Source organism: Ambystoma mexicanum, chromosome 3q (assembly GCF_040938575.1).
Source record: "Ambystoma mexicanum isolate Mex_15411 chromosome 3q, UKY_AmexF1_1, whole genome shotgun sequence".
Lineage (NCBI taxonomy): Eukaryota > Metazoa > Chordata > Amphibia > Caudata > Ambystomatidae > Ambystoma > Ambystoma mexicanum.
The window spans coordinates 334,697,624-334,710,901 of record NC_090926.1 but is presented as its reverse complement, the minus strand read 5'-3'; the positions used below and the strand labels follow the sequence as shown (position 1 = coordinate 334,710,901).

At 46.0% G+C, this 13,278-nt stretch overlaps 1 protein-coding gene across 3 annotated transcripts in view; it reads right to left on the bottom strand.

Annotated features, from left to right (window-relative positions):
- ADAM19 (ADAM metallopeptidase domain 19) overlaps nucleotides 1-13,278 on the bottom strand; it is a 378,374-nt gene that overhangs the window by 249,271 nt on the left and 115,825 nt on the right. For all 3 annotated transcript variants that reach the window (XM_069653928.1, XM_069653926.1, XM_069653927.1), the window contains exons 4-5: nucleotides 5,762-5,840; nucleotides 4,007-4,083 (exon numbers count right to left, since the gene is read on the bottom strand). In XM_069653928.1, coding sequence (XP_069510029.1) covers nucleotides 4,007-4,083; nucleotides 5,762-5,840 — 156 coding nt within the window. The remainder of the gene's footprint in view (nucleotides 1-4,006; nucleotides 4,084-5,761; nucleotides 5,841-13,278) is intronic.

Genomic DNA, 13,278 nt, shown 5'->3' with positions numbered 1-13,278 from the left:
TTTTGTAGCTGTGTCAAGGTGAGGAATTCGACCATCCATACGAGTGTGCGCTCACCTGGGTTTTTTTTAAACTTTTAAAACAAATTGAATGATGGCACATGAACCTCTGGAAAATGTGTGGCGCTAATCCGCACACATTTTCCTATGCTCACTGCACAGCATGCACATAGACCTGTGTACTCTGGGTGGACGCAGCTTACAGGCGCCATCCCCCTGTCATATTTAGTTGGAATATGACAGCCAAGGAGTACATCAAGGCATCTCAGAAGGCGGAAGGCAACAAACGTCCTCCCGCCATGGCCAGCCTAATTAACTAACAAAGGCTCCATGGATCCGCCCTGCCTTTTGTTTGCTGATGGTGGCAGCTTCGCATACTAATCAGAGATAATTCAAACATGCCCACTGGGAGCCTGGTCGCAGGACTAATAAAGGACAGGAAAAACCCACAACCTTTGATATGCACAGTGTCAACCTGAAACCAGCTCCCACCTCTCAGTATCAAGGGCAGGGACCTGTCATGTCTGGGACCGCTGTTTACAGTAGTCATCCCTGCAAGGGCACTACATTCGGAAGGTACGAGTATGTGGTTTGGTGGCGACCAAAAGTCGGGTCTCGCCGTAGATTCAAGGGAGACCTGCCGCTTTAATCAGGAAGCACAGAGAGCTCAATTAACCAGAGAGATGCTTTGATCCACAACAGACAGGAAGAGACGGGTGGGACTTAGTAGTACATGTTTTCACCCCTTTACCTTTCCTGTTGCAAAGCATGCTGGTTATGACCTCATGAATACAGGAGATTGCTGGTGGGAACCCAGGATTGGTTCATTATGGTAGGCTTAGCCTACACCAATCACTGTGGAGGGTTGAACCCCTTTTTTGGCAGATCATCTGAAGACTTCACAAGGATTAAAAAGAGGAACTCAGCATTGGACCCTGACTGAAGGTACAGGCTGCCTTACAGCTTCCGCCAGTGAAGGATGGCCAGGATTTCCAAAGAGGGAAGCAAAATCCCTCCCTAAACATCTCCCAAGGAACAGAGGGAGATACTGAATCCAGAGGACCCTTCAGCAGCTCCAGAACCGGTACCCAGCCAGCACACAGCATGCCATGCTATGCTCTGCAAGCAAGCTTTCTAGGTGGAAAGTGCCAGAGAGTCTCAGAGCCAAACCAAGGACAAGGCAGTTGCCTGCAACACTCTCCTCATCTTTGGCCCGTCCACTTTAAAGGACAACACAAGCCCAGTGAAGAAGCTAGGAGGAGTGCATCGACAAGCATCCACCAGCTTCCACCTTAAAGGACATTTTCGAGCCAGTCGAGCCCCTCGAGCCCCTCGAGCTACAGCTGACCGCACTGCTGACTGTTGTCACACCGCCGTTGCTAACATCATCCAAGATGCCTCGATCAGCCTCGATCAGCGCCAACCAGCACTGAGACAATTATTCCTGACCCTGAGCTGCTGTGTAGGCCAGCCTGCAGCCATCCATCCAGCCTCACTCACTGAAGTGCCTGCCGCCTGATACCCGCAGCTGTCTCCCGTCTTGAACTCTATTGCAGGAGCTGCAAAGGGCCCTGAAACTGACTCTACCTTGTCGAGCACCAAGAACTTCTACAAACACAAGGTACGTTGTGGTTCTGTCCCCCTGGTCCTTCTCCAAAGGCCTCTAGTGACATTTTACAACCCGTTGCTCCTTTTGTGCTGAAACCAAGTATCCTTGGACTATTGCGACTTTACCGACTACCCTCCTGTCAGTATCCAGAGTGCATCCCCTTTCCTTCTTGAAACTGCTTGTCCCCTGCATTCCTTTACAGTGTGGGTTGTATTTTGTAGTGTGCTAGAATTGTCTGTTGAATAATACTAAAGTAGAAATGTGTATACAACCTTGACTGCACAGTCCCTTTTATCATTGGGTAATAATTGTATTTTTGTTGTGTTGCAACTAACCAGCGATCTACGACCTTGTGGAGATAAACCTGCTGTTCCGTCCACGTTACCAAAATTGGACAAGAAGGTTTAAAATAAGGTTTCCAATCTGTTTGGATCCCTTCTGGTGTACTGGAGGTGTGGGGCTGATTTGATGGTTTAGAATCCGATATTCATCCCTGGGCCACAGGTGCCCCGGACGTTGATTCGTCACACTCAGTGTCTTTGGACAGTAGTGCACAGTGCAGATCTTGGTAGGGGGAAATCGTGGGTGTTCTAGTAGTAAAAATATAACATAATAGCATGTTGGAAAAAATGGTGTTTATATTTTCACAGAGGTACCTTAACCTACAAATAGCTAGCCGATTATTTACCACTGCACCAAAAGTACAAACCGCCATTACCTGCTGGCGATGCACTAAAAAAAACATGTTTATTGGTTTGGGCTATTAGGTGGCACTGAAACTCCAGTATAAGCCACAACTATTGCATTGGAGTACAGTTAGGAGGGAGGTGGAATTTGAGAAGGGATACAAAATTTATAGGTGTTGTTTGGCTATTTACACGCCCATTAGCAGCCCATGGCCATGACCATCTCTATTGCCATTCCTACCCACTTCCTGTCTCTTACTGCCTAAAATGCCTCCTCCATCAATCTCTTAATGCTAGCTTTATCAAGCAGTAACATCAAACTTTGTTCTCAAGGTACCTGAAAGTGTTATTTAAAAGAAGTCTTCTGAAAAGTAATGCATTAATTGGAGCTGCAAATGGGCTACTGGTGCATTAAAAGGACTTTTCCAAGTGTGACTGCAACCACTTGAATTATATACAGTATGTGTGTCCTTCAATGAAGCCCTGTAAAACACAAGCATTGGCAAAGTCAACCGTTTGGGCTTGTGCATAGGTATTATCCATGTGCCAGGCACTGCTATCCTATGCTGAGGCACTCACACCATTTTTAGCTGCTGCAATTAATGGACAGTTAGTAGTAATACAGAAGTGCCTGGCAAATGTCTATCCCATTCCTACACAAAAGGCAAAACTGTTGGTGTTGCCAATGCTCGTTATTTGCAGCCTGCTGTCATAAGGCATCCACTAGGATACCAGATGTACTAATGAGAGTAGTCTCCCTTGCAGAGATCAGAGTCGTGTACGGACACCTGGCCACCGAAATGGGGAGGTATTTACAGCTAAAGGGCTTCTGCAACCTCAACGTGATCCTATGCAAGAGTTCCCTTCATGACATTATGAAGTCATTCGATGACTTGCAAATTATACAATGACACTCAGGTTATGATATGATATGATGTGGTAACGCGCCAGTACAAAAGTGTTTCTAGGCGCGACTAGACAAGGAGGGATTAACAAAGAGAGGACAAAATAACAATCTTACTAGGCCTTGTGTCATTCCGATCGCGCAAGTGCGGGGAAGACGGAAGGGGGGAGAAGTGCCAGGGGGGAGGGGAAGTGGGAAGTTCAATTAACTCACAAGTTCATCCAGCGAGTGGCTCATAAGTGCAGAGAGAAGGGACTGTAGGGTTGCAGATACAGACCCTTAAGTGCTGGGGAGCCCGGAGGCAGTACGAGGGCAACTGGACATGCAGAAGCATGGGCCCGAGTTCAGAGGGTGCCCAGGTGACCAGTGCGCAGAGCAGTCAGGTGCATCAGCAGGGGAGGTTATTCACTTGCATGCTTTTTGATTGTGCAAAGGTATGCAGCTTTAGGTATGAGTTTGCGGATAGAATCACTGTAATGGACAGATTGGAAATTCCCTTTTCCTCTTATGCATTTTCATGCCCTCCTTTCAGTCTGCTATGATGTGATATTATATGGGCTAAAGAAGCAATAGCCTTAGCATTTGTTTATCTTAAAAATGAGGCCGGAGAGTTAAGATTGTTTAATACTCAACATTTCACTGGTGGTTGCTCCCCGCCTATGAAGTAATTGCTCTTTCTTTCTTTCTTTTCTTTCTTTCTTTTCTTTCTTTTCTTTCTTTTCTTTCTTTTGTTTCTTTCTTTCTTTCTTTCTCTCTTTCTCTCTTTCTTTCTTTCTTTCTTTCTTTCTTCTCTCCCCAGTGAGATCTTACCTGAATCCCGAGCAGGCGCTGAGCACCACATGTGAACGCTTCAGCCCTCGTACAGCCCCGTGGTAATAGCAATGCTCCTGGAAAAGGAAAGACATAAAGAGTTGGCTGAGTGCTTCTGGGAGTGAGTGGACGAGTGGTTATATTCCATTTGCTATTCAATGCATGGTAGGGCTGATCAGCCCAGTATTGGTGGGGCCTTGGCTACTAACAGCCAGGTTGCCTGGGCCTGTGTTGAGGATACTTTGGTTACTCATGCTGAGCTTGATGAGACAGTGACTGCCATACTCTGGCTACTCATGTTAAGGCTGTCCGGGCCAGTATTAACCATGCTCTGGATACTCACAGTGAGGTTGGCTTGGTCACTGTAGAGGGTGGTTTGGTTAGTCACAGTAAGGGTTGCTGAGGCATCATTGACCAGTCTTTGGTTACTCAGAGTGGGGTGGGCCTGGCCACTGTTGGTCACCCTTTGGCGACTCGCTCTGAGACTGGCTGGTCAAAGTTGGCAATGCTTTGGCTATGTATGGTGGGGAGGGCTGGGCCAGGGTTGCAGATACTTTGGTTACTCACAGTCTGGTTTGGGAAACCAGTGATGGGAGTCCATTGGCTACTCATGGGGAGGTTAGCAGGGCCAGTGTACGGCATGCTTTAGCTAGTTAACGTGAAGATGTCAGGGCTGGTGTAGCAGATGAGTTGGCTACTTATTGTGCGGTTGGTAGGGCCAGTGTAGCGGATGCTTTGGCTACTTATTGTGCGGTTGGCAGGGCCGGTATGTGGGATGTTTTGGCTATTTATTGTGAAGTTGGCATGGCCAGTGTAGTGGATGCTTTGGATACTTATTCTGAAGTTATGGAAGTTCAGTGTATGGAATACTTTGGCTACATGGTGTGAATTTGGCAGGGCCATTGTAGGGGATGCTTTGGCTACTTATTGTGATGTTGGCAGGGCCAGCGTAGGGGATGCTTTGGCCACTTATTGTGATGTTGACAGAGCCACGGTAGGGGATGCTTGGGCTATTCATTGTGTAAATGGCTTGGCCTCTGTACAGGATGCTTTGGCTACTTATTGTAAAGTTGGCTGGGCAAGACAACAGCATACTTTGGCTTCACACTGTGAATTTGGCAGGGCCACTGTAGGGGATGCTTGGGCTACTTATTGTGATGTTGGGAGGGCCACTGTAGGGGATGCTTGGGCCACTTAGTGTGATGTTGGCAGGGCCACTGTAGGGGATACTTGGGCCACTTAGTCTGATGTTGGCAGGGCCACTTTAGGGGATGCTTGGGCTGCTTAGTGTGATGTTGGCAGGGCCAGCGAAGGAGATGCTTTGGCTACTTATTGTGATGTTGACAGAGCCACGGTAGGGGATGCTTGGGCTACTCATTGTGTAAATGGCTTGGCCAGTGTACAGGATACTTTGGCTACTGATTGTAAAGTTGGCTGGGCAAGAGAACGGCATACTTTGGCTACACACTGTGAATTTGCCAGGGCCACTGTAGGGGGTGCTTGGGCCAGCACAGCAGATGCTTGGGCTACTCATTGTGTAATTGGCTTGGCCAGTGCATGGGATGCTCTGGCGTCTTATTGTGAAGTGGTCTGGGCCAGTGTTGGAGATTGTTTGGTTACTCTGAGGTTGGCTAAGCCAGCTTTGGAGATTATTTCACTAGCCCCAGTGGGAATTGACTGGGTCACTGTGGGGGAAGCTTTGGTTACGGACAGTGAGTGTGGCTGGGCCATTGTTAGAATGCTTTGGCTACTTACACTGAGGTTGGCTCGGCTAACAACGGGGGTCCCACTTCTGCTGTAATGGGTTTCGGTGTAATCTGGAGCCAACAGCTGCCTGTAAAAGAGAAGAGAGGAATGAAGCAGGGTATCCAGCAATATAAACGAATAGAGAATAACGAAAAACATGTGTAACGAACCCAAAATATCGAAATACACTGAATGTTTTGTAAAAATATGTATGAGATTAAAACGGGCTTTGTGGGGGTTGGGGTGGGGTTAAAAACCTAAGGAAGGCGTGGGTTTGGGGAGCGGGGGGGGGGTCACCCCAAATAAAATACAAAAGATTCTGCATTTTTTCAGTATTTTCGGTTTGTTAGAAATGTTTTCTTTGTTACATTTTTCATTAATCGCAGGTCATCCATGAAGCATGCAGTGCCCCCCCCCCTTCCCCCACCCCATCCAAGAATGGGCGGGGTTTGCGTCCACACTTGGAAATGTAACAAATTGCATGAATTTGCGAGGCGACTTCCCTGGTACCAGAATGTGCCAGTAGAGCTTAGTTCAGCCAACAATGAGCAATGCCGTCCACTGGGGGTCTATTTGAAGACAATTTGCTTGGGGCAGTCTCTGACCTGGACCCTGTCCATTCCAAAGCACTCTTTTAAGATGTCCTCTGGGCCTGGACCTTGGTTATTTTGACACTCTTTGCTGTGACATGTTCTGTGAGCCGGGATCACTAGGTGCAGTACAATGTTGCACCGGCATTGGAACAGGGCCCCGCCAGCTTTAGTGCAAATGTATGGCCTGGTGGATAGTTCAGGGGCATCGCGATGGTCTTGAAAGCAAGGCAACCCGCGTTAAGAGGCTGGTGTACATCATGAAGTGCGATATAAAAGCTGTAATGAAATTCTGCAATTCACTTTTACACTAGTGAGTGTTTGCTGCAGCACAAATGGCATTTGTGTTCAGAATCCAGACCCTATTCAGTGTCCAGGCCTTTGAGCAAAGCAGCGGGAGTGGGGATCTCTCTATTCTGAGACATACCCCGCGATTGTTCTGTTCAGCCTTGGGGACGGCTGTTTGTGAAATTCTCTGCCATAGTGCACTGCTGGGCACACTGCCTACTCTGTGACACTCCAACTGAACACCCCCTCTGACCTAGGAGGACCCATCTATTCCAAAGACGCTCTGCTGAGGGCTGGTAAGTACGTTTGCAGGGCTGGTAACCCAGACATGGGGTGCAAGTCATGGGTTTCACGCCTCCCCTTTAGCTCCCAATAGGTCTACGGTGTGCCCGCTAGACTCCGGGCAACTGAGAGCAGACCCCAAAGATTGCTTGGTTGGCGTAGAGCAGAGAGGTTGACCAATAAGGCCATTCTCTGCAGAGATGGTGAACCGCGCAAGATAAAAACAGTACAGACAAACTTCAGAAAATGCTACGAGAAAGCACCAGGCAGGCCCGGCTCTAGCAGGGGGTCCAGACCCCCCCAAGGCCACCCTATGCCCCCCTAGAAAGTAGGCCATTCCAGTGGGACCTGAGGGAATATGGGTGTGGGGTGGATTTCACTCCACACATGCAGCAGCAACCTCAGAGATATCATCTGAGAGGCTGAACTGCAGGAGGTGGGCCAGGATTTGTTTGCTTGCCCTGGACAATGATGTATGCCCCACAGTCATGAAATGAACAGGGAGATGGAGGGCCAAACACACCTATAAGTGAGGAGCACACTTATTCAAGCAAGCTACCTACAACTATATTCTAAAACCTAAAATAACAACATTGCTTTCAGTAATTTAAAGTATGTTTATCCTTTGTGGGAATATGGTGGTTTTTCACATCATGCTTAATAACATGGTAAACTATATCAAACAATAAATGACAGGTCATGTTGCTTGAATACAGATTTCTGCAGCAGGGGCATCATCTGACTGGGGTCTTTACAAATGACACTCAAAGTATATATTCTGCTGCATTAACTACTTGAGCATAAGTGAAAAGATAAGGTTGTAGTAACAAAAAGTAATTCTGGAGGCGAGAGTGTAGTTAAATCAAAAAGTGATAGATGCAAGGCTTTCAATTAAACATTGCCACTACCGTTGCTCTGCGCAACATTCCATGCCATCATTCTGTAGTATGTCTGTGCCATTACAGAAGGGCACAAGCCAGTAGCAAATTACTCTTGGTGCTGCCACCCTGCCCGCTTCATTAATCATGGACCCCCCTGCACAGGGGCCTGGATAGAGTGCACCAACTGCCTGGTATGTGCAAAACCTAGAAAGCAGACCGATCAGCAAATATATACCTCGCTCAAGAGGGAAAAGTGGCGGGGTCCTCTTTGGACCCAGGTACATATGAAACCGTATTTTGGCTGCCATGGGTGAGAGAGTACCCGGACAGAGAGGACACCCAGGTTCTGCGCATCCCAAGACATCCAAGGTCCCTCACCATCGCAGGAAAGCCTGACCCCTGACTCAGCGACTCTGGGCCAACAGCGTCGGGAGCTGGCGGAGCATCAGCCGGACTTGAACCCAAGGTCACAGCTGTGGCCTTGAGTAGTGCCTTGCGACTGGTACTTCAGGCACTTTCCTCATATTCCGCAGAAGGGTTAATCCGACCTGAGTTGCCTTTCTTCCTCCTCTGCTGCTAAACGTGCACCTGATTCTTCTGCGCCTGTATTGCTGCTAGGCCGCCTGGTGAGTTCATTGTACAGTTTCTGTCTCTCTCTCCCCCCCCTTCGATCTCTCAGCCCTCTCCCTCCATGGTGCTCTCCTTCTCCCCTATTTACTCTAACTGCTACTCTATCACCTATCCTACCTCTCTTTCGAACCCTGAAAGGAAAATATTTAAGAAAGACTCCTAGTCTGCAACCCAGGCCTGCCCATCGCTGCACCTCAGTCAGTGCTTCTTCTAGACAGACTGTGTGAGGAATTCAACCATCCGCACGATGGCTGTGCACTGACCTGAGCTTTTTTGAAATGTTATATGAAATTGAATGATGGTAGATCAACCTTTGGAAAATGTGGGGGGTTACTCTGCACACATTTTGCTATGCTCACCGCATGACATACACATAGACCTGTGTACTCTGGGTGGACACAGCCTACAGGCGGAGTCCTCCCTGTCACATTTAGTAGGAATGTGACACCCAGGAGTACATCAAGGCATCTCAAAAGGGGGAGGGCAAAACCTTCCTTCTGCCATGGCCAGCCTAATTAAATAACAAAGGCTCCATGTATCCGCCCTATCCATTGCTGGCACTGCTGCTGGCAGTGACACATACTGATGAGAGTTAATTTAAGCAGGCCCACAAGAGGCTTGGTCGCAGAGATAACAAAAGACTGGAAACCCCAACACCTTTGATATGCACTGTGTCAACCTGAAGCCAGTTCCCGCCCCTGGGTATCAAGGGAAATGAAGTGTCATATCTGGTACATGTGTTTACAGACGGCAACCCCCGGCAGGGGGACCCCATTCAGAGAGTAGGAGTATGTGATTCGATGGAGACAGAAAGTCTGTTCTCACCACAACATCAAGGGAGACATATCTTTAATCAGGAACCAAAGAGAGCTCAATTAACCAGAGAGACCCTTTGATCCGCAACAGACAGGAAGATGGGTGGGACTTAGTATTACATGTTGGGAGCATTCATATGTTTTTAACAATACCTTTATATCTTTCTTGAGAGACTGATTTTAGGACCATAAAGTTGTTTTCTTCCAAAAGCTCCCATTACATGTTCATTTGGATTAGAACTTTGCCCTTCAGTTCTCAGCTTCATTCGTCGTATGTCACTAGAATTGAACTAGATCTTACCTCCTATTATAGGGATTTCTTATGTTGTCTTTCTTTAACGCAATGGCCATAAGTGTTAGAAACCACAGGTGCCCTGAGTAGTTGGGTTATAAAAGGGATTTTATAGGGATCATTTATGTGATCAAACTGTGTAGCGTTTTAATTAACCTTAAGCACAACAACGAACACATTTATATATTAAAAAAGGGATTGTTCTGGCTTATAATCACTGCAACCATTGCACACCTACTGCATCCCAAGGAAGTGGTTTAGCTGCATCTTAGGGAGAGGCAGCTGATATTTGCTGGCCAGCCACATGGGCATCTCATTTGGCATTTGTTTGTGACCATGAATTTAATGTTGGCGGAATTTTCACAATTTGAGCTATGCAGCAATTTGGCTGCCCTCCTGGAAAAGTAAGATGTTTTCAACGCAATACGATGCAGAGCAGCACCTCCATCTTTGTCACCTCTTACGTCCCTCTGTCGGTTGTAATTTCAGGTGCACTGTCTATTATGAGACTCAGTGTCTTCTCTAAGTGCACTGGCATGCAGCATGCCTATGGGACCGTGTGTTCTGAGAGCATGCCTGGGAACAATGTTATGAGATTCTGGTCTCAGTGCTGTAAGAGGATTCAATTCAACACTACAGCTAAGTCAATGCCTAGTCTGGGATACTGAATGGAAACCCTTATTGATATATCTTTATGTCCAGTTCATGCGTGTTGGATGACTACCCTTATATAACACCCCTCTCTTGGAATCCTCCTGACCCCACTGAGCCAAGAAGTAGTTCTGTTTTGCAAGTTAAAGGTTTATTTGATAAATTAAACAATATATATATATATATCACGCTTTATAATAAATTAATAATTGAATATCACACTTAATCTGAGATGATAAAGATTAACAACGGAGAATCTGGCACTAGCACACTTCTTGATAATCACTAAGGAGTTGACATGAAATGGATAAGATAGCAACAATACTTTTATGGTTTCAAATGGATGCAATGTGGAATGAAATGCAGTTAAGAAAATAACTTGATAGAATTTCAGCAAAACAATGTAATCACTTTTCTCTGGCAATTCCCCTCCCCCCCTCGATGCAATGCAAGGAAATGGAAGGAAAGCACACAGTTCTCAGAAATGCAATCAAATGTGATTCAGTTCACCCAGCAACTTAGACTACAGACGTTGAAAACACAGGCCCAAATGCTTTTAAATGTGCTGGCAATGTAGAAAAAAAATATGCTAAAATGCTTTTAATTCCCTCCAGGAGGTTCAGGGTGAGTGAAATCAAGTTAATATTAGTCCAGGCTCACACTAGCAATGATTCAGGGATAATTAGCAGGTTAAACGAATTTCTGGCAAATGGAAGGCAAGCAGCAGCAGATTTTTACACGTGAAGAAATTTGCAAATCGCGGCAAAATTCGCGAATGCGTCTGGTGCGATTACAGAGGAACTACAAGGGCTAGCAATATCGTTTTGGGGTCCTAGGAAAGCCTAGGATCTCAGCTTCCAGATGAAAGTTACTGCAAGTCTCTAGCACAAACGGTCACGGAGATATGAGCGATTAAATAAAGGTCGTTTTTCAGATTTGAAATTTTAAAGTTCAAAAAGACAAGTGCAGCTTGCAACTAGAAAATGACAAGTGACAGCTTTACAAATGACAGGTGACAGTTAGGAGACAGTTCTACTTAGATTAAAATAGGATTGAATTATATTATTTTAACTAAGAGATTGGTTCTGCACAGTTTTCTAGGTACTCACACTATATTCTTGAGTTAAATGGGCCTCGCCACGGATCTGGTCAGGTTTTAGACTGGACTCTGGTCTCTGCACTTCACAGTGTTCTGGGTCTGCTCTCTCTCTGGATTCTGAAGATTGAGGGATTTAAAGTCTGGATCTTTCTGCACAGCTTTCTCTAGAGATTGATGGAGGTAAAGTATGGATTTTCCCGGCAGAGCTTCCAGCTGCAAATGGATTTGAAGGTCCCTATCTGTCCTGTCTCTCTGCTTTTATGTGTTTTGAAAATGGGTGTGTGTGAGCAGCATCACTAGCCAGCCCCTCTCCACTTATCATTGGCCAAGCATTCATTTCTCCCCTGATTGGGGGAGCTAAGTTGTGTCAGAGTGATGTCATTTTACAGCCTGCAGAAAGTCCACTCCTCCTGTCAACTTGCACACAAATCTAGATTTGAACCAAATACATATTTCATAGCTACACAGTGGTTTGAAATTACATGCACCCATCACATATCACAGGAGGTCTCCCCTGTTCCAACTCTGCTCTTCCTGGGGGCTTGCATTCAGAAATGGCAATATTTTGCACTTTTTAACTGGTTTGCAATATCAGACATTAACCCAAATTTACACACATGTGCGCAAGGAGTATGGACATTAGTTGATGAAGTGTCAGATTTTTCACATGCACACATTTTGAGTAATATCCTCTTTTCCGCTAAAACCCCCCCTGAACATGCCACCGGTTCTAAAAACCTCTTAAAATGTGGGCAGAAAAATCACAAGAATTATGGTGTCATTTAAATAATTTTCACAAGTCCGTACTATGAGTTATTCATCTTTTTAGAGTTATGTTCTGGCCCCAAAGAGGTGTGGTTTCCCCCCAGCACAAGGTTGAATTTCTGGTTTTTCCAGTTCTGCCAAGCCAGCTTGCTCTCACAGGCAGTGCTCCTCCCCTTTACTTCCAGGAGGAAGCTACATTTACGACATCTGCAATAAACCATCTGCCTGGGTCAGGACAGGGCTTTGTTCAGAGCTCCTGGATTCTGTGGGGGCTCCCCTTAATTCAATTATCAGAGAGATGGCATATCCTTAGTGTGGCCAGCAAAAGGCAGATAGGCCTGGGAACACAGCTGTGACTCAAGTTTCACTCCTGATGGGGGTAGTTGCCAGGCAAAATTGGAATCTCTTTAAGCCAGTTTTTAGCTACATGTCATTTCTGTTCCCCAGTTTAAGTCAAGACATTTTTTTTACATATGCAGCTAGGATGCTGATTCTAAGTTTAAAACTATGACATTTAAACAATTGAAACCTATGTGACACACAAAAGTAGGTCACTCAGTCAATTTAAACATTTAGGTTTGTAGTGTCTTTCAGTCCAAATTTACTTAAACTGCTGAAATCCACAGCTCAGCCAGTCTTGTTCTAAACCTTCAAGTCACTTCACAATATAACTTTACATTGGATCCACCTCTTAAAATGTCTTTCTTTGGCATGTTTTGGGTTCATTTATTCAGTTTTCTACAAAAAGTAAAATCTGGTGTTGTTTTAAAACGCCGGCTTTTGGATAGTGGTGAGTACTGGTACTGCACCCCTTTTTGGGATTTAAGAAAATGAATTCCCAACAGTTATGGGTTTGCTTTTGGCAATCAGCATTGCCATTCCCAATGGTTTCAGACTACTGTGTGGGTAGTCCAATGGTGGTTTTAGGCAGTGTCCTTCTGTGCCCATAACATCGGCAAAAATGAGTGGCAGCCTATTCTTCATGCATTTCCCTGTGCATTTTCTGGGAAGCTCTGGCCATCATGATGTTTTCCATGTCAGTACTGCACAGTTTTGAGGTAGGGCTTGGATGCGTGGATAAAAACATCCCACAAGCCCCCCTCTTGCGATGGCCATTCTATTTCACTAATGGGACTCGCAAGACCTGGGATGTTTCCTCATCTTCTTCCTATAGATGGCACAGTTCAGCATCTTTTTCTCCATCCGGTCGGATCGATCGGTTCTCCTCGCCAG